At 40.7% G+C, this 21409-nt stretch overlaps 1 protein-coding gene across 2 annotated transcripts in view; it reads right to left on the reverse strand.

Moving 5' to 3' along the window:
• The window catches only part of PIEZO2 (piezo type mechanosensitive ion channel component 2), a 211957-nt gene that overhangs the window by 125889 nt on the left and 64659 nt on the right, over positions 1–21409 (reverse strand). For both annotated transcript variants that reach the window (XM_083746718.1, XM_083746717.1), the window contains exon 3: positions 6148–6273. In XM_083746718.1, the coding sequence (XP_083602844.1) occupies positions 6148–6273 (126 nt within the window). The remainder of the gene's footprint in view (positions 1–6147; positions 6274–21409) is intronic.

Raw genomic sequence — 21409 nt, forward strand, 5'->3', positions numbered from 1 at the left:
CAAAACAACAACAGCTAGTCAGTGGTCAGGCACAACATGTTCTGAAACATCTGCTGTTTACATCTTCCACAAGGTAAACATGATAAACAAGATGAGAGACTTAGTTGAGTTTTCAAGCATTTAGGGGATGTGTTTAGATATTCTTTCCACCACCCTCACCTCTTACATTTGTCATGTTTACATATCTTGTACTTATAGCATATCCCAATAATGGTCTGAACACCTGCTACCATCCCCTGCAAATCCAAGCAATCTCACTGTGACCTCCTAAACCCTAGCCCACTCTGCTTTTCTTCCTCCAAGCTTTCCTGGCAGTGGGTCAGCTTTGGCATGACATTTTCACTAGAGGTTTCAGAGTGAGGCCTCTCTCTATAGTGCAATCAGCATTGCTGTAGCATGCATGCCCATGGAGGCCTGGGATGTACAGTATATTTATCAGGATGCCTGGGATGCTAAGGATTGGCTTTCCTCATATAGGCCCAGTGGAATGCTAAGATAATTTGATGAGGCCTAGCTGATAGTACACAACCTGTTGTCGCCTGGCAGCAGTGTTTTCCCTGGATGCGACTGCAACTGCATAAGGGGAAAGCCCGCAATGGGCTTAGATAAGTTTATTATCTGCACAGAGTACAAACAGCCTCAACATTGATTCAAAAGTCTTACATCACATTCCCAAGCCCATATTCCCAGCATGTTTATACTTCTGGCTCAGTAACATCTACACTGGCTTGGTCATGTACACAGAATGGAAGAAGGTAGGATCCCCAAGGACATGCTCTATGGGGAGCTGGTTTCAGGCAATAGGCCTCTTGGCAGACCAACTCTGTATTACAAAGATGTCTGCAAATGTGACATGAAGGCTAGCAACATATGGGATGATCGCAGTGTCTGGAGAAGGTCAGGTTGTGTATCCACAGCAGAGACCAGAGGAGGAATGACCTCTGGGAGGACTGCAGAGAGAAGAAATGCCATGATGCAAAATTAGATACCTTCGTCTGCCCCAAACATGTATCTCCGGCATCAGTCTTTACAGCCATAGCAGGCACTGGAACTCTCCAACAGTTTGACTTTACCCCTGAAGGCACATTCTTCCATAGTCTCCTGAGACAGATGCATACCGACACCACAGTTGTACTGTACCAGCAAAATTAGTTTTGTTGCTACTGAACAAGCAGAAGCAAACACAGTCTGCAAATAGTGAGCCATTCATTACACGTCAAAATGACAGCCCTTGAGTTTTGTTAGTATTAATTTCTTCCCTTAAACCCTAATGAGACACTTTTTCTGCCTCCAGATGAATTACAATAGTTTGATACATTATTCGTCTGGCAACTCCTACAGCCAAGTTGGTGCCAAACGTATTGCTCTGCTTTCCTTTGGACCACATCAGTGAGGCCGAGGGGGGCGAGGTCTTGTTATCTGGGCGGCCCAGGACCTCCATACACACTGTCTAGGTTTCCACCCCAGGGAGGTCAATTAGTTGCTGCTAACACAGCGGTTTGACTAACAACAAATGCACTTGTTTCTGGGCAAGTCACTAAGCCAGCAGAAATCAATTAAATAATAATAATTGCTGCCTATGAGGCAGTAAGTGTTTACAATTTCTCTGAGTTGTCTTCTGAGAAGAGAGTCAATAATGCTGTTGTAGTTGCAGAATTTGACGAGGACTCTCTGCCAAAGACTAATGAGACAGTAGTAAAAGTATTTTGAGCTCTGTATTGGAGACCTCTAGATTGGACTACTACCATAATGTACGTGAGGCCACCCTTGAAATAAATGTTTGAAAAATCCAGCTGTAAATTCTTACATGGAACTCTTCCCACCCAGCCAGGAGTTTCGAATATTGTTTTTTAAATGTTTGAACTTTTGGGGTTTGTTTCCCTTTAATTAAAATTCATGAAATTTGGTTAATCTACAAATATCCCAAAGTATAAAATTTCCATATGGTTTAATATTCTATATCAGTGTGGCAAGGATAAATATATGTGCTTGTTTCCCAGTACAAGACATATCACTCCTTTATAGAAGAGATCATATTGTTTCAGTAATGGTTTCTTATACTAAAGCAGGGTGTGGAAGAACACATTCTTTACTGTATCTCTAAACAGGAGGTTTTGGGGAAAGCACACTTCGACGAAATTAGTCCTTACCAGCAACCACGGAGCACACAAATCTAGGATCAAGAGCAGGTAAAACCACACTTCCTGTTAACAATTGTAATACAACACTTTCATAAAAACAGTCTGCAAGAAATCCCCCAAAGGGAATAAACATTTCTATAAGCAACAGAGCAGACGTTATGGTATCTGGTTACATTCCAGTGGCAACAGAAAAGCGTTAAAAGAAGATACTCCCTCCTTCCTTTTATGCAGAGAACATGGAAACATCCACTGCTCCTAGTTTTAGACAGTTGGAAGTTTAAAGCAGCTTTCTTTCAGATAGTTTTTTGTGTGTTCTGATTGTTGGTTCTGAGCAAAGTGCATCAGACCAACCTAATTAGGCATTCCTCAACTTGCTTTGAGGATCTATCAGCCGGATTATGTAGTTCCTGATTTTGCAATAGCATCTCAGTCCTAAAATATTATTTTACACTTTAAAATGAATACGAAAAATAGATTTTAGGACCGAATAAGCCTCATAGTAATCTGGTGAACCAGGTTCGCGTCTCCGCTCCTCCACATGCAGCTGCTGGGTGACCTTGGGCTAGTCACACTTCCTTGAAGTCTCTCAGCCCCACTCACCTCACAGAGTGTTTGTTGTGGGGGAGGAAGGGAAAGGAGAATGTTAGCTGCTTTGAGACTCCTTAGGGTAGTGATAAAGCAGGATATCACATCCAAACCCTTCTTCTTCTCACTTCTGGGGATTCTCCTAACCCTCCAGAGAAGATTTACAGTACACATGGAGAGAGGAGAAGGTGAGGAAGTTCTATTGCGCTGCAAAAACTCCTTGCACTAGCAGAACTGTTCAGCCAGGTACCACCCAGTATGTCTTTTTCCGATTATCTCTTTCCACACAACTTTCATGCTTTTGTTCACCACTCATTTTATCCATTTCCCTGATTTGTCAGTCAACATGTAGCCCTTTAATTTTCTTCTGCTTTCAATTCCCTCTCCTTTCTGTAGTTCACACACTATCCTTAAAAGTATCTAAGTGTTACTTAGGAATAGTTACTAAGTTACTAAGTTACTTAGTTACTAAGGAATCTAAGTGTTGCAATTATTATTCATTCCTTTGCAAGACTGATATGAAGAAGATGAAGAAGAGTTTGGATTTGATATCCCGCCTTTCACTCCCTTTTTAAGGAGTCTCAAAGCAGCTAACATTCTCCTTTCCCTTCTTCCCCCACAACAAACACTCTGTGAGGTGAGTGGGGCTGAGAGACTTCAGAGAAGTGTGACTGGCCCAAGGTCACCCAGCAGCTACATGTGGAGGAGCAAAGACATGAACCCGGTTCCCCAGATTACGAGACTACCACTCTTAACCACACTGGCTCTCAAATGGAATATACTGGCAAATGTACCCCACACACACACCCCTGCATCTTATCCACAAATAAACTTTGACATTTATATTGGGTGTTAGAGGAGATCCACTAAAAGAAATGGACCTGTCCATTGATTTCAAGGGTCTACTCAGAATATCACTTAGTTGGACACATCACCCATTATATTTATACTCGACAAAAGGAAAAGCTTATCTTCAAATTATTTCTTATGTGATTGAAATGATATCCCTATAATGGCAATAATGTAAAGAAAGGGAGATTATTTGTAAGATAAATAAGTATACATAGAAGCCATTCATAGTACATATTGAAAATCTAAAAAAAAATAATGTGTTTGCATCAAAAAAAATATAGTGACGGGTAGTAAACACATTCCATTTATTTAGGAATTTGCTGGTTGGAAAAAATCATTCATAAAAATTTCTTTCCTCTATTAATCACTAGGACCAATATTGTTCAACTCCTGCTATTTCACTGTTTATAAACTGAAAAACAATTTTAATGGTTACATCCTTGTAATGTATTTTTAAAAGTAATAACATGGCAATTTTTATACACTGTATAAGCCGAGGCACCTAATTTTAGAACAAAAAACTGGGAAAACTTATTGACTTGAGTATAAGCCGGTTCACCACACCACAAGCCTGGTGGTGGCAGCAACGGCGGAAGAAGAACAAGCAGCCGAAAAGGGCTGCTTTCGGGCTGCTGGTTCCTCCTCTGCCGCCACTGACAGTGGCAAAGGCAGCGTAGGAGGAACCAGCAGCCCGAAAGGGCTCCTTTCGGGCTGCTTGTCCCTCTGCCACTGCCTCTTCCGCTCGCAAGAGCTGGCATAGGAGCCGCGGTTGGGAGAGGCACAGTGCAGCGCAGCACCTCTCCCAACCACGGCTCCTGTGCCTGCCCTTGCGAGAGGCGGGCAGCGGCGAGAAAGGGCTCCTTTCAGACCACTCCTCCCGCTGCTGCTGCCTCACTTGAGTATAAGCCGAGGGCGGCTTTTTCAGCATGTGCTGAAAAAATCGGCTTATACTCGAGTATATATGGTAGGTCTATTTAACTGTCAAAACAAAATCAGGCTAATATTAGATTGGACAGCTTTCTTTTCTTCTAAGAAAACTTCTGAAATAGACTGCAGCTTTGGAAAGATTTTGTATGCTTCATTACTCCTTACATACCTATAAAGTTTTCATTCCACTTAGTTTATAAGAATGATGCTTAATATTAAATCCAAACAATAAATCCAAATTTAGAAAGCCAGAAATGTGTTACAAATCTAAGCATTTTAAGATACATTACTTTTTCTTTCTTTTTTTTACTGTTGATGGATAATCCTTAATGGTTTAAAAGAAAACAAGATTTCCTTCAAAGGCATCTATATTTCTAAATAGCTGGACTGAGTTTACTCAACTGTCAGCAGAGTAGGGCACCAATAGTTCATGTTTTCCTTGCTAGTTAACCAAATGTTAAAACTGAATGCAGTCAAGCTCTATTTATGTTTACATTTACCTTTTTAAAAACAGATTTAAAATTTCAGTGGTAACTAGAGAGCATGTTTCCCATTCTTTCTGCACTTCCACTTCCATCTTCCATTCTAAGACCATGCACTCTTACAATGTACCTTAATATCAAAGAGGTTACAAAACAACTTTCTGAGGGTCAATGTCAACAGGAGCTGGGAAACATCTGTTTCAGAATGAATCATTCCTCTAGAACAAGAGTGAAACTGTATCTGATCATGGGGTAACACTCAGTCAGCTTTCCCCAGCACGACACCTTCCATATGTTTTGGACTACAGTTCTCATCATGTTTTAACACTGGGGTGAATTAAAAAAAAACCAGAGGGCACCAAGCAGCAAAGACTGAACTAGGCAACAAATCTAAAATATGGCATGGCAACTTGCAAAAGAGGCCAAAGGGCATCATGCACAACCTAGAGGCTTTGGAAAGAAATACCATATGCTGGTGTTTATCTGACAATGGTAGAAAACTGCAAGCCACTCATATGATTATCTCTTGATATAAACTCTACAGAAAGGGCAGGGATGAGCGTACAGTGAAGGCATGGAGTCAAACAAACTGGAAATCTCAAATTAATTGTTGTAAGTGGCAACAACCGACCCTAAAATTTCATACTGAGAATGCACTATCAGGTGATCTTTCAATGGAGAAAGCAATCAAAGGAATACCCAAAGGTAACTGTGCTTTAATAGCCAATAACCATACACTGGATAAATGCATATTCTGGTCATGACAAAGAGGCAAACATTACAGGCACCCTAAATGACTGTCCCCCTAGAACATGTCATGGAACTTACTGCAGAAGTGTGGCCCCTTTCTACCAAAAGGGCAGCAGTTATGCTCAGTTTCAACAGGTTCTATAGAAGAAATATCCAACTACACATAGCTATTTTTTACACATAGTAGAAAACAAAATAAGGAAGTGAAAGAAATGCATCTTGAGAGGTTTGAAAAACTTAATTTTGTTTACAAATTACATAGCCATAATCCTAAAGAAAGCACTTTCCTTAAGCAGAATTATGACGAATCCTAGAAACCATGACAACAAAACCACTATTGGTGATAGTCACAATATCCTTCCTACATAAAGAGCTGTGAAGAACATTAGAAAAATAAAAAGAATACTCACAGTTATAATCAGGTTTAATACTTTTACCAGCTTCAAGGCTGTTTATTGTGATTTGAAATACGATGTGCAGAAGCAGAAATGTTAGACTCATGAAGCACAAGGATTTTAGTAACCGGCCTGTATGCCCTAAAAGACACAAAACACAATTCAAAGCTAGTTAATGTGACAAAAAACATTGGCATAGATAAAACTGCAAGAAGTGCTAAAATATTTATGCATATAAAATATATTGTAAAGGCAGATGAAGTTATATAAAAAAAGCACAAATAATAAATACTTCCAACAATGTTCCAATCAGGGTTATCTTCACTGTTATATTCTACATTATGCATTTATGGGATAAATTAGGCTAAATGGATATCATGCCTTCAAGCCAGTTCAAGCCAATTCAATTAAATATTGGATAAAACATTTGTTTTGATGATACACAAACCACACATTTTTTCCATATGTTAATTAAACTGTGATTACACATACATTAATTTTTCCTTGCTGCAGATAATATAGGATAACAAATCTTTAAGCCTGCCTTTTTTCCATTCCTTATGATAATGTACTGATTCAAAAAAGAATAATTAATATGAATCTAAGGTATCTTCTTACTTTCTTTCTTGAGAAGGAAGCTCGGATAAATTATGTAGTAAAAAACACATGCTTAAAAAAATAACTAGATTCAGAAATCCAAACAGAACAGGAGCTAAATAAGAGGAAAAATCCTATTCACTCTAAACCTTTTGCAGGACTTCCTGTTTTTTTTTGAGAGCTTTTCGTGCCCAGAATAGTATTAGAAGCTGCATCCTCTGCATCAATAGACAATTCCACCCTTCAAGCCAGTTACACTCTCTAACTCATAAGTTGGCCTAAGCAAGTTACCCATTTTGTTAACAAAATATTATGTCAGACAAGACTTGCAGCGTAACCATTCTCATTATTTCCAGAGGACTGTTTTCAAAATTCAAAACATAAAAACAGCAAACTTGTCATGTATCTACTTCAAATCAAGTAAGGCACATGAATGGAATAAAATCTAGGGTTAATATAATGCATGTCTATCACTGGATGGCATCGTAGCATGAACCCATTAGTATGTGAACTGCGAAATTGGTTTTCCTGCAAACCACACAGCCCTGTGTCTCAATCATTTAGGGCCCCCAAAGCCTTTCTACCTCCACCAGAGTAGGTGGAGGCAGGCAGGCACAAGCCAGAAACAAAATATGGTGGATAGCACATCTCTTTAGAACTTTACTCTAGGCCCATGCTCTGTGGTTTGGTCATGCAAATGTAGGACTGCGTGGCTGACAGTCATTGTTTTCTTGTGACAGTGGCACTCTCTGGTGGCAATAGCAACTATGGCAGGAAGGTACATGTGCAGTACAGGAATAAAAGCAGGAGTAGATTGGTCTGGTGGGCAGACTGGGTGCAGGCGGGCAGGCATACTGCTGCCACAGGAATATAAGCCATGCTAAAAATAAATACTGATATAGGTTTGTGGGGAGACCCCCCTAAACCCAAGAAATTAATGAATGTCAGAATGTAGCTAATATTTGGGATAGGAAGGGAAAATGCAAACTGTAGACCTGTGACAGACAAGGAATTCCTGGATGGGCTTATGCAAACCAGCCTGGCTGGGCTAGTTAAATGCAGAGCCATCAAGAAACAGTACTGGGCCATTGAGGGTCATTGGCAATGCAAAAGAACTGTCCTTCCCCACCCCAGCTCTGAGGAGTGGACAGAGACAGGAGAATTGACAGGTTACCAAGGTGATGGGCTGGGAGTGAGGTAACAGAAAAAGATTGTATGTGTATTTTGCAAAGAACAGAAGGTGCTGCTGACTGTAGAGGCTGCAACCCGGAGACTGGGCAGCATGGCTGACTGCTCTTGACTCAAGTTGGATGAAGCTGTGAGAGAAGCAAAAAGAGACACCCTGGAGATGTAATTCTGTGAAATCTAGTCCTCTCCGTGTAATTCCAAGTGTATAGAGATGTAAAATAAATCATATATTTTAAAAAGCTACAGCCTCTGCTGTTCCCTGAGTTCACAATGGAAACACAACCCTGGGTTAGTTCCTGGAACACCTGGAATCTTACTACCACCCTCCAAAGACTGGCAAGGAAATTTTAGAGTAAAGAAGCATTGCTGTTAGATCCAAGATGGCATTCTTAAACCTAACCCTTGAAGAAGTCTGATATAGTCGCTGGGTGTCATTATATCGCTTAGTCACAAAGTAACACTGGGCTAAATTGCATCTTTGCAGAATCAGGGATATCCCAGTTACTGTTCTGTTTTCGTTGTAGAGAGACAATAGTTGTTTAGCTTCCTCACAGATTATTCTCTATGCCTTCAATGATAGCAGATTTGCCTCTCTTCTTCAGGCCGAACCAAGCAGACAAACTCCAGAAATGTGTGGAAAGAGTTTAAAGTCAACATGGAAGTACATGACATTGCTACAGATTACAACCAACATTTTCAGTTCAAATATTAGTCAGCGTTATAAACAGGAAGTAAAAATTCAACAGACGGTGCCATATTCTTCACTGAAGCTATGTTTCGAACAACAGTAGACAGACTCTTACGGGCACTCACATAGGATATCATACTTTAGTCTACATAATGTAAGAGGGGAAATTATATATATATAATATATAGAGAAACTGCAGATATGATCATATGAATGGATGCCAACTGCCTCTGTAAATTCTGTGATTTTTACTGTGCCATTATTTACATGCATAGATGATCATATGAAGAAAGTAAGTGGGGCCTACATATAAGCAGAATAGTGTGAACATAAAGCTCCCACCCTTGCTAATTATGTCTTTATTCAGTATAGTTGTTCATTCATCAGACTGTTGAGGAGGTGCTACACTGGCATTCTATATTCACAAAGTATTCATACTTTCAACACTTAAAGATAAACATTAACAGTGTTTGACAGAATAAAAGCTTGGGGAAATTCTAAACTCATGCGTCAGAACCTTGACACATGAAAACAAACGCACTGCTAGAATTGTTGGCATCCGTCTGTCCTGAGAGACAATCGAGTGTGCCTCCAGGAGTGAAGTCAAATCACTACTTTTGCAGCAGCAAAGTGACTTCTCTGGGACACAAGCCTGAGCAGTGTCTATGGAGGTCCTGGGATAATAAGATCCCCCTCTTGGAAACAACTCCTCCCCCACCAACATTTTGGCACAGATACCACATGTTCCCTCTAGCAGCAAACCATAGCTGTCAACTTACAGATTTGAAAATAAGGGACCAGTAGCCAAAATAAGCCTCACCTGTTCCAGGCACTCCAGTCTTCCTGTCCTGCAGTCTGGTCAAACTCATGCTGGTATCTTCGAGAACACTGTCCAGCCAACTTTGTAACCAGAGGTTCAACTGAATAGAATCTGAATCACATGCACCACAAGGCCTATGCAGCCTCAACTTAAGATGGCTCCCTGGCCTGGCTTTGCACTGCAAAGTTTGCAGCAGCACGTGCAACAAAATGCCGTCCAGCATTCAAAAAACCCCTCAGCTTGCATTAACTAGCCACACACAAGGCATGCAAGCTCCACCACCCCCCAGTCGTTCTTAGACTTCTTATTGGGTGAGCAACACAGCCAAGCAACACAGTTGGAGCCTCCCTCCTCCCTGGCCGGCAGGGAGGGAGGGAGAGAAGCTGCTTCCTTTGAAATTTAAGGGACATCATTTAAGGGACATTTAAGGGACATCAATCAATAAGGGACAGCAGAGGGACATGGCGCTGGAATAAGGGACTGTCTCTTCAAATAAGGGACATTTGACAGCTATGCAGCAAACTCAGGAGGTTGAGTGCTGACAGGACTCGAGTCAAAACAGGGACACTAAGAAACAAAAGGTGCATATCAACATATTCAGGAAAACTATTGTGTTACACAGAAGTACAAAATATTTTGTTTTAAAAACTCACAGAAGACAACAAATCAAAATCTCAGAAAAGAAGGTCAATGGACTTCTGGATCCATAGTTTTCAGATGGAAAAGAAAAACTGATGTACTGTATGGCAAAAAGGAGAAGAATGAATGACTTACATGTTTGAATTCAGAATTTGAATTGGCATTCAAGTAGGCTTCATGGGATAAATCAGCGGTAGGCAACCTAAGGCCCAGGGGCCGGATGTGGCCCAATCGCCTTCTCAATCCATCCCACAGATGGTCCAGGAATCAGCATGTTTTTACATGAGTAGAATGTGTCCTTTTACTTAAAATGCATCTCTGGGTTATTTGTGGGGCCTGCCTGGTGTTTTTACATGAGTAAAATGTGTGCTTTTATTTAAATTGCACCTCTGGGTTATTTGTGGGGCATAGGAATTCGTTCATATATTTTTTTCTTTTTCCAAAATATAGTCCAGCCCACCACATGGTCTGAGGGACGGTGGACCAGCCCACGGCTGAAAAAGGTTGCTGATCCCTGGGATAGATGAACAAAGACATACATCTCTTGGAAGTTACTGGACTTGATGACCCTGTTGCCTCCAGCTTTAATTATAAAATGACCAGTTACCACAGTATGGTCAGACTATTGCTTGGCATTCAAGTCTGAACATAGACATTAAATGCTAAATTAAGGAAAGCAGTGAGATGGCTGGAGGTAAGAAGAGCAAACAAGACTTGCATTATGCTTTCTATTTCAAAGGAACAGATGAAGCAGAAGAACTCAATGTGGTAAAAGCACTATTAAGTACTCTTGCTGGTTGCCTCCGCAGACACAAATGAATTGGCAAGAAAACTTTTTCTGCTAATAAAAAGTATCCCATGGGCATTCTGGGAAATCCTGGCACTGCCACATTTCTATCTCGATGGCCTGCTTCACTGGGTTTTACTACAATGATTAAAGAATCAATGCCTTGTAGACAGCTTGCTTCTCAGCAGACGCACAAGTGGGTGGTGCCATATCCTGTCCCCAGGGGATCTTGAGATTCTAATGGAGATAGCTGTATAGCCAAACTGAATTTCTGGACATAATGCTTAGAGAACAGCAGTGATTAAGCACGTACACTACTCCCAACCAACAACATCTACAGTTTCATCTACAGTTAAGTAAATATAGGTTGGTAGAAAAGAGGGCTTTTTAATCTTTGCTATCCACATACACTTCTAAAATGACAGTTTGCTAAATACCAGTCATACAAACTGTACTCAGTTTTTCAAACCACCAAGACAGAATTTGGAGTAAAATTCTAACTATGAAGCCAAAAAGCAATAATAATTACACTAACAGTGCAGTTACTGTACCTAGTCTGATAGTTTTACCATATAAAAAGCCTGACCATAAAATGGGTTATCAAGTTCTTTATGATATGCCGATTTGCTTGTGATATACTGCCAATTTATAATATTAATCAAACTGAGTAACAGGAGAAGCATGATGTCAAATGCACAGAGCATCTTGATATGCAAATACAATGTTCATGGTGCTTTAGAGTCCTTTCCTCATTGATTCTAACCATGGCGACACACATGACTTGTACAAGAGTGCACATGTTAGGCAATATTTGAAGTAGGTTTCCTGTGACTAAGTGTATTAAAAAAGAAATCAGTTCTCTGGACCATAATTAATTGCTTCAGTATTACTCAAATTCAAAGCAAAAAAATAAAGACAACAGGAAAATTATCCTCAAGCACATATATAAAAACTGAAAGAGAAAGTAATTTAACTTTAAGAGATCTGTGGAAAGGATGACAAAAATAAAAGGAATTTTTACTGTGGTTCCCATTTTCCAACTTCCAAGAATTGCTGAAAAGATTTAAGCTTCGCTGTCACATACACCAGTAAAATCCCAGACTCTTTCCATAACAAGTAAAACCCATTCCTATGAACATCTGACAACACCTGACTGATCAATTATGGAATGAGGAGGTAATCCACATATTTAGATATTTTCCCAAAGGTGTATAATCGCGATTAATACAATACATATCATTGTGCATCTATTAATTGGGTTTTGGCCCAGGAAAGCTTGTGCAACAGTATGTGTGTTAGGTCTTTAAATGCCACAGTGCAAGGCTCTGCTGTTTTATCTCATTTTATCATGTTCTCCAATGACTGAAGTTGTAAGACAACTACAGTATAGCAATGATAAGTCATTCAGATTTCAAATGAAGTCTATTGCAACTTCAGATCCATAAAGGTTCTTGGTGTGCAATATAGAGTGGAAACAAAAAGCCTGTTCACATATCACAGGTAGTCAGACTTGAAGTGTGACCACAGTATCTACCACCAGCCAACTATTCTCCCGTCATTGGTAAAGGGCCAGTAATGTATTTGGCCACCTGAAAACAATTAGGAAGGTTCTATAATAAAATTGGGGACGCAGGTGGCGCTGTGGGTTAAAAGCCTCAGCGCCTAGGACTTGCCGATCGAAAGGTCGGCGGTTCGAATCCCTGCGGCGGGGTGCGCGCCCGCTGCTCGGTCCCAGCGCCTGCCAACCTAGCAGTTCAAAAGCACCTCCGGGTGCAAGTAGATAAATAGGGACCGCTTACCAGCGGGAAGGTAAACGGCGTTTCCGTGTGCGGCTCTGGCTCGCCAGAGCAGCGATGTCACGCTGGCCACGTGACCCGGAAGTGTCTCCGGACAACGCTGGCCCCTGGCCTCTTGAGTGAGATGGGCGCACAACCCCAGAGTCTGTCAAGACTGGCCCGTACGGGCAGGGGTACCTTTACCTTTACCTTTATAATAAAATTGACACTCTGTTTCCGACGCAACTCTAGACACAGCTGCAAACAGATCACAAGCTTTATATTAACCTAAGTTTAGGTTTATATGTAACTATGACTTAGGAAAACAATAATGATAATGATAAACTGATTAATCAAAAATTGAAACAAAACCTATTTTCTTATGGCAACACCACAAGAGAGGATAGGAGGGGGCCACATAAACCCAATGAATGTTAATGTTTAACGAGACTACTGACTTCATGGCTTCCACATAGCTGGAATACCACACTGAAAAATTCAAAGAGAGATTGTCTTGTCTACACAGAAACTTCTTATCTACCTTACAAGGAAAGCTATTGAAAATTTGGATTAAAACTACAAGATCCAATGGTTCCCAATAAGATTCCTGTGGAGGCAATAGGTCATAATAGGGCATTCCTATTGAATCAGAGATTATAGAAGGCATCAGATTGGAGAAGACCACCTCAGACCACTTCTGGTTGCTGACTGTACTCTGCAGAAAGCAGAGTTCTCCTGAAAGACAAGATAATCTGACTTCTGCCATCCTGACTGGCCTCTGACAAATGCAGATTAACTTCACTGCTACCTCTGTTATGATGTTGATGCTTCTACTGCAAATTGAATGTGGCTTACGTTTTCCTTTCAGATTGCAGCTGGTTTGAGAGAAAATGCACCACACACCAGTTTTTCTCAAGAAATCACAGGATAGCTCTGCATTCATGGGCAACATCATGTGTACAAGGATTCAAAATCCAGCAGTGGGAGTGCACTGCAGCCAGGGTAAACAGTAATGTGTACACAGCCTAAGTCTTAGCTGAGAGAAAGAGGCTGAAAATGTATAATGGTGTGTTTGTGGGAGGGCATCATGGCATCAAGGGCTATGCTGGGAACTCAGCAAAAAGCCTTCGTGAAATATATATTTATTTAAAAGCACTTATAAAGGACTTAATATTTTTTAAAAATCTAATCAATGTACAGCATAAGAGCAATGAACAATATAATAAAAACAAAACTACAACATAAAGCCAGTAAAACAGAATAAAAGCAAAGACAAGCCAAAACAGGAATTCAAGAAATTCAATAAATAAATAAATAAATAAATAAATAAATTTGACCCTAGGCTTCTTGCTATCCCTCAAATGGAGTACATCGGCTACAAATGAATACTTTTGAACAGTGGCGTAGCGTGGGGGGTGCAGGGGGGGCCGGCCGCACCGGGCGCAACATCTGGGGGTTAGGGTTAGGGGGCGCAAATCCACGGGTTAGGGGGCGCAAATCCATGGGTTAGGGGGCGCAAATTACTTGCCTTGCCCCGGGTGCTGACAACCCATGCTACGCCACTGCTTTTGAATACTATTCTGATGCTACACCAGTTTTCCTTCTTACAGAAACTCGGATGTCTGCTTCATTCACTGTTGTTTGAATGTGTCTGAATTATCCAATTTTGGCCTGGTGAATTTCCTCTGGAGGTAGCATACTTTTTTAGGAATATTTAATATGAAATGTGTTACTTAAAGTTTGGTTTACAGCCCTGATCTTCTTTATTGTACTATGACACTATTATCAAACCTACAAGCACCAAGGCCTCAGTCATGGCACCTGATCTTTTGACTCTAACAAAAATGGCTGCAAGTTAGGAGTAAGTCCAGGCAGCTACTGAAAAAGACAAAAATCTAAATATTGAATTGCGCTGTGCCATAATTTTTTTGGAAGAAGTAAGCATGTCAAAGCAATTTGGGAAGCCAAGCTAATATTCTGTGGTTTCTATACATTTGTTCTTTATTCTGGTATGAAGAATTACAATACCACTGCTTCTACCATGCCAGCAACACATGTTCCAATATTTACTCAAGTATTAGATTACATATCCAGTGTTGTACTGATTTCTATTTTGGTCCTACACTTAATACTGTTGAGAGTGGATTGATCTGACATCCGGTTGATTTAAATAAATGTGTTAAATTACCCAAGAAAAATAGGCTGATTTGAAACCATTGATTCAAAATCAACCCTTCTCATTTTATTTCCTGAACTAGCATGCATACTGACTATTGACTGGGAAATGTGTATCTGAAGAAGTGTGCATGCACACGAAAGCTCATACCAAGAACTAACTTAGTTGGTCTTTAAGGTGCTACTGGAAGGAATTTTTTTTGTTTTGGGAAATGAATGTCAGTGTGTCAGCAGTGGCTTGGTGGATTTAGAGGTTACATCAAGAGCCACTGTTGGTTTGAATACTCTTTCTGTCTACATATCATATTGTGTTGCTTTATAGCATATAAAGTAAGCAACATATTGTCATCTTATTGTATATTAGGAACACAGAAAGCTGCCCTGTATTACATTTTCCCATATATAGCTTAGTCTTGCCTCCCCGGAGTTTCAGACTGGAGTCATTCCCTGTCCTACTTGGATATATTTACACCAAAAATTGGTTTTCCTGCCGACTGCTCCCCCACCCACCCCGCCTGCCTGTCCACATCATGAAAATCTGTATTTGAAAGAATACAGAGACTGTGGGACCCAGCCAAAGGCCCATCCAGTCCAGCACCCTGTCCTCACAGTGGCCACCCAGATGCCTGTGGGAGGCCTCCAAGCAGGCCTCAAGCACAAGAGTACTTCTTCCAGCAACTGGTATTCAGAAGCCATTGACTGTGGAGACAGACCAATAGCCATCATGGTTAGTAACCATCAGTCTCTTCCATGAATTTGCCTAATCCTCTTTTTAAACTATCTAAGTTGGGGGCCAAATATTTTACTCTTGATTTTGTTGTATACCAGTTCAAGAGGCATTTGAGCTGGAAAGTGGTTTAAAAGATGTATATAAATAGACATTCTAAAATTCCTCCCTATTGTTACAATCCCAATCCTTGATTAGAAAAGATTTTTGATTACTTTGTTTTAGTCCTTTAACTAACCCAGCACCATAGAATAATATTTGAATGATATTACTATTTGATTAAATTTCAAGCATATGAGCAAGCCTTCTTTCACTTTTATTTTTAAGACAATGCCTAGTATTTTTAAAAACAATATTTTCAAATTAGTACATATTTTTACAAAGTGGCAGAGTTCCCGATCAGTCAAGGGATAAATTAACCGACAGCCATGTTTTAGAAAGGTTAGTGGCCTCCTCCCCACTGCCCGCAATTACTTTCACTACCTGCTTTTTCTCCGGAAAAATATTTGTTTAGCATTTCTATACTGATTCTCTGCCATCAAAAGTGCACTCAAGTGATGCACAGCACAGCACAGAACACAATAAAGGCCACATCAACAAACATTAATATCATTTCTAAAAATCAATAAAATAAATGCACTTAAAACCAGCCCTAAAAAGTTGAAGATAAAATTAAATTTAAAAATAAAAACCTTCAATCAACTTTAAAGTTGTTCCTCAAGAGCCGCATTTTGATAAACTGCTGAAACAATAAATAAAAAAAATTGTCCAGCAACACCTTAGAGACCAGCTAAGTTTGTTATTGGTACAAGCTTTTGTGTGCATGCACACTTCTTCAGATACACTGAAACAGAAGTCAGCAGACCCATATATATAGTGGGAGGCTGGGGTGGGGTTTTTCTCAGAAGGGTAGTGGGAGATGGGTGATTGACTCAATGGGTATGATAAACCTGTTGACGGCTGTTAATGACCGCAATTAGTCCTACAGGAAAAAACAAGGGATAGTATGCAGATGACCAAAAATAATCTCCCACTACCCTTATGAGAAAAACATGATGTTGGTTGCCATGAAGATAAGGCACTGTGTGGGCATAGGAGTCCCAGGAGCAAGCACTGGTGAAGAACCAGAGAAGCAAGAGTTTCAGAGACTGTAACCAGGAACTCCTCTAATTTAACAATTTTGGGCAACTGATGTAACATTGACATTAATCATGCAGGTTCTACTGAGATTAGCAATCCCAGACAAACAAAGAATGATGGATTAAGCTCTTAAAGAACAGCAAATTTCAAAGGGATTACTGAAGTATACAATACAAAGAGAAGACTGGTATACAGAGGAAAGATCATACCATATGTAGAGAATATTTGAAATTAGTTTATGTTCCCAAAACATGCAGCTATCTGTCAATTTGTCTAGGTCAAAGGTAAAGAAACCCCTGACCATTAGGTCCAGTCATGACCGGCTCTGGGGTTGCGGTGCTCAACTTGCTTTATTGGCCGAGGGAGCCGGAGTAGTTTCCGGGTCATGTGGCCAGCATGACTAAGCCGCTTCTGGCTAACCAGAGCAGCGCACGGAAACACCATTTACCGTATTTTTTGCACCATAACACTCACTTTTTTCCTCCTAGAAAATAAGGGGAAATGTCTGTGCGTGTTATGGAGGGAATGCCTACGGGTGGCATGCCTACGGATTTTCCTCCTCTAAAAACTACGTGCGTGTTATGGTCGGGTGCGTGTTATAGAGCGAAAAATACGGTACCTTCCTGCCGGAGCAGTACCTATTTATCTACTTGCACTTTGATTTGCTTTCGAACTGCTAGGTTGGCAGGAGCAGGGACCAAGCAACGGGAGCTCACCCCGTCACAGGGATTCAAACTGCCAACCTTCTGATCAACAAGTCCTAGGCTCTGTGATTTAACCCACAGCGCCACCTGCGTCCCTTTTGTCTAGGTTAGGTGCATGCTTTCCTGCTTCTTGGAAGCTATGCTTTTGGTCCATCTTAGATCGTACGGCCAGGCTATAATAGCTTGGACTGAAGAAGTACCAGTGAACATATTCATATAAGCACATGACAATTGGTAAATAGATTTCCAAAAGTTTAGGCATCTTACACCTAAAACAAGTATGGCAACTCATGATAAGGAGAGGAATGCAGTATCATTACACACACACATTCACCACAAATCCAAAATTCAATGTAAAAGAAAGCCCTATACGATGTAGGCACAATAAAGCAATTAATGTTCACCTTTAAGGCAGCCATCATTCTCTTATGAAGGAATCCTGAGAAGACAGAAGGTAAAAAAAACCCCATGGATTTGCTAGACAGCAGAATAAGCACAACACAATGCCAGCCCATTGATTTACTGATCCACAATAGTGCTTTAAGCTTGGTGACCTTTTAAGGAAGCAACTAAAGATTGCCTTAAGTGAGGTCATAGTCTTATGACTGACAGCTTGGTTGTCTCAGTCACTGAACAACAAGGGTGGTTAGCACAAGCTCACCTTTGAAATAACATCCATTTCCCATTTAACAGGATATGAGGAACAGGTCATAAAATATGCAAGTCCCACAGCTCAATGGGAAAGAGAATTTTTGGGATGCAGCATTACTTTGGTCCTAAAGCAACATCCCCTGTTAACAATTTTGTTAATAAAGTAAGGCTTACTTCACTATTAATCCAAATACAAATATCCAGTAGAAGAAAAATACTGCAATGGCACAGGCCTGAATAAACACATGAGATCAAGTGTGGCAAAAATAAATAGACGACCCCAATTTTTATTTCAGTGTTTTATCTGTAGCTACATAAAAATAAGAGATTTTTTAAAGTTTACATCTTGTCTATTTATCTTTACTTATCATTTACTTATCATTATATTTACTTAGCGTTTTATTAAATATCTGCAGGAAAAGTAGATTAAGGTTGCAATCCTATACCTACCTACTTAGGAGGATGCCCCAGAGGGCTCAGTGAAATTTAATTAAGAGGAGACATGCAAAGGATTGTGCTGCAAATTGCATTCATTTCGGCATTACATATTGATTTGTTTCACACAGATATTTATTAGCTATCTTTCCAGAATTAACAAATTTAAAAGCCATCTGATACTAATACCTACAAACATGCACGCGCACACACAGTGAAGTTCCATGATTCTGAGCACACTTTCATAATGTCATGACACACACAAAAACTGTTTTCATTTCAAATTAAAAAGGTAAAGGTAAAGGTCCCCTGACAGTTAAGTCCAGTCACAAACGACTCTGGGGTTGCAGCGCTCATCTCACTTTACTGGCCAACAGAGCCGACGTTTGTCCGCAGACAGCTTCCGGGTCATGCGGTCAGCATGACTAAGTGCTTCTGGCGAAACCAGAGCAGCGAAAGGAAATGCCATTTACCTTCCCGCTGGGGATACCTATTTATCTACTTGCACTTTGACATGCTTTTGAACTGCTAGGTTGGCAGGAGCTGGGACCAAGCAAAGGGAGCTCACCTAGTCGCGAGGATTCGAACCGCCAACCTTCCGGTGGCAAGCCCTAGGCTCAGTGGTTTAGACCACACTTTGCCGTTATTTCATATCTACCTGATGCCTGGGGGAAGCACGACATAGCTGGGGTGAAATGAATCTCTAGACTTTCAAACTCTGATTTCCTAAAATGTAAGTCCATGTTCCACTAAGCATGCCAGCACAGCAGTGCTTTACATAATTACCATGTTTTATAAATTCTTTGTGCACCTGTCAAATTATAATTGAATAATATCAACAGAAAGACTTCTCCCTTGCTGCTAACTCGGTGCTTGTTATTAGGTAAGAAACCAAGGGTAGCATAGGAGTAAGAAATGAGATATTGCTATTCATTTTGAAATGGTACCTTTTCTGGCTTGATTTCCTGAACCATGAGCCATTTCTGGGTGCTACCTTGGGAAGGCACTGGTTGTTTTAGTCACAGAAAAAAGAGGTTCTTTAATGGGTGGTGGGGCACTTCTAGCAAGGGCCCTTGGGAAAGTAGTAAGGGCACTCTCTTTGTTGTATTACTATAGATCTTCGCTGAATAAGAGGAAGAGTTGTTTGTTGGGTCCTCCCTGTGTGAAAGGCATGTTGGTTTCATATATACACTGAACGTTTGTGGTTACCTGGAATAATAATAATAATAATAATAATAATAATAATTTATTATTTGTACCCCGCCCATCTGGTTGGGTTTCCCCAGTCACTCTGGGCGGCTTCCAACAAAGATAAAAGATACACTGAAATGTCACATATTAAAAACTTCCCTGAACAGGGCTGCCTTCAGATGTCTTCTGAATGTCAGGTAGATGTTTATCGCTTTGACATCTGATGGGAGGGCGTTCCACAGGGCGGGCGCCACTACCGAGAAGGCCCTCTGCCTGGTTCCCTGTAACCTGCCTCTCGCAGTGAGGGAACCGCCAGAAGGCCCTCGGAGCTGGACCTCAGTGTCCGGGCAGAACGATGGGGGAGGAGACGCTCCTTCAGATATACTGGACCAGGGCCGTTTAGGGCTTTAAAGGTCAGCACCAACACTTTGAATTGTGCTCGGAAACGTACTGGGAGCCAATGTAGGTCTTTCAAGACCGGTGTTATATGGTCTCGGTGGCCGCTCCCAGTCACCAGTGTAGCTGCCGCATTCTGGATTAGTTGTAGTTTCCGGGTCACCTTCAAAGGTAGCCCCACGTAGAGCGCATTGCAGTAGTCCAGATAACCAGAGCATGTACCACTCTGGCGAGACAGTCTGCAGGCAGATAGGGTCTCAGCCTACGTACCAGATGGAGCTGGTACACAGCTGCCCTGGATACAGATTTGACCCGTGCCTCCATGGACAGCTGTGAAATAAAACCACCAATATCATAATGGCATTCTATAAACCTATGGTGTGGAATACTGTTTACGGTTCTAGTTGCCTCATCACAAAAAAGCTAAGATTAAGGGCAAAAAAATTATCAAGGAGATAATTTACAAGCCTGTAATATACCTTCCTTGTTCAATATGTACTTGGCTAATATGCAGTACAATTTTAAACAAACTGTGAAACAGTATTTTGAACTGTAACAGCTACAAATTTACCAGCAGAAGTCTGCAGCAAGACACTGAGTCATAATCACTACCTTTGGTGTTTGTATTACTTTGCTTCTATCAATCCAAATGTCAAAATAAACATAGTTCACTGGAACTAAGCTGCCATTTTCAAATTATACACTGAAGAACAGAACAAGGTACACAGAATATTTGTAAAAGACTACATCCCCACCTACCTGCTAGTGAGTAATTCCTGTAGGAGTCAATGGATTTTATTCATAAGGGTACTTAGAACTGAAAGCAGTGGTTTCAGATTGAGTCCAAGTAATGTTGCTAAAGGAGTTCAAAGGTGTAGCGCAGAATGTGTCCAGGTCAATTATCTCTATCGGGGTCACTTAACATAGTAGGCAATGGTCTCCAGTACTGGTATCCAATTAGTGGGAGGCAATTCAGATGCAGTAATATTTCATCTAGCTGACTTCCACTACAGAGGTTTAAACCCCAGTTGGAAACATAGCATGTGAATAGGCACTCCACAAATAAAGATTATAGCAGGTTGCAATGCCTGAAAAGCCTTTGGACAGCACATAATCAAAAGAAAGAATGACCCACCACAGGGGCCTTGATTTGAGAAAATAGTGCTAAGGACATGGGTAACTATTATCTTCATTATTTGTGGACCATTGGCAGATAGCATAATCCAAAGGCAGCATTCTACAGTATCCACAGTAGCTTCAGTTTGACAACTTTCAATCCAAAGCATTCTTCTTTGGATTACTGTTTTGTTATTTTTGTGACAGCTGTATCTTGCATTAAATGTTTAATTCTCAAGTCTCAAATA

Source organism: Podarcis gaigeae, assembly GCF_964106915.1.
Source record: "Podarcis gaigeae genome assembly, chromosome: 7".
In the NCBI taxonomy this organism is placed as follows: Eukaryota; Metazoa; Chordata; class Lepidosauria; order Squamata; family Lacertidae; genus Podarcis; species Podarcis gaigeae.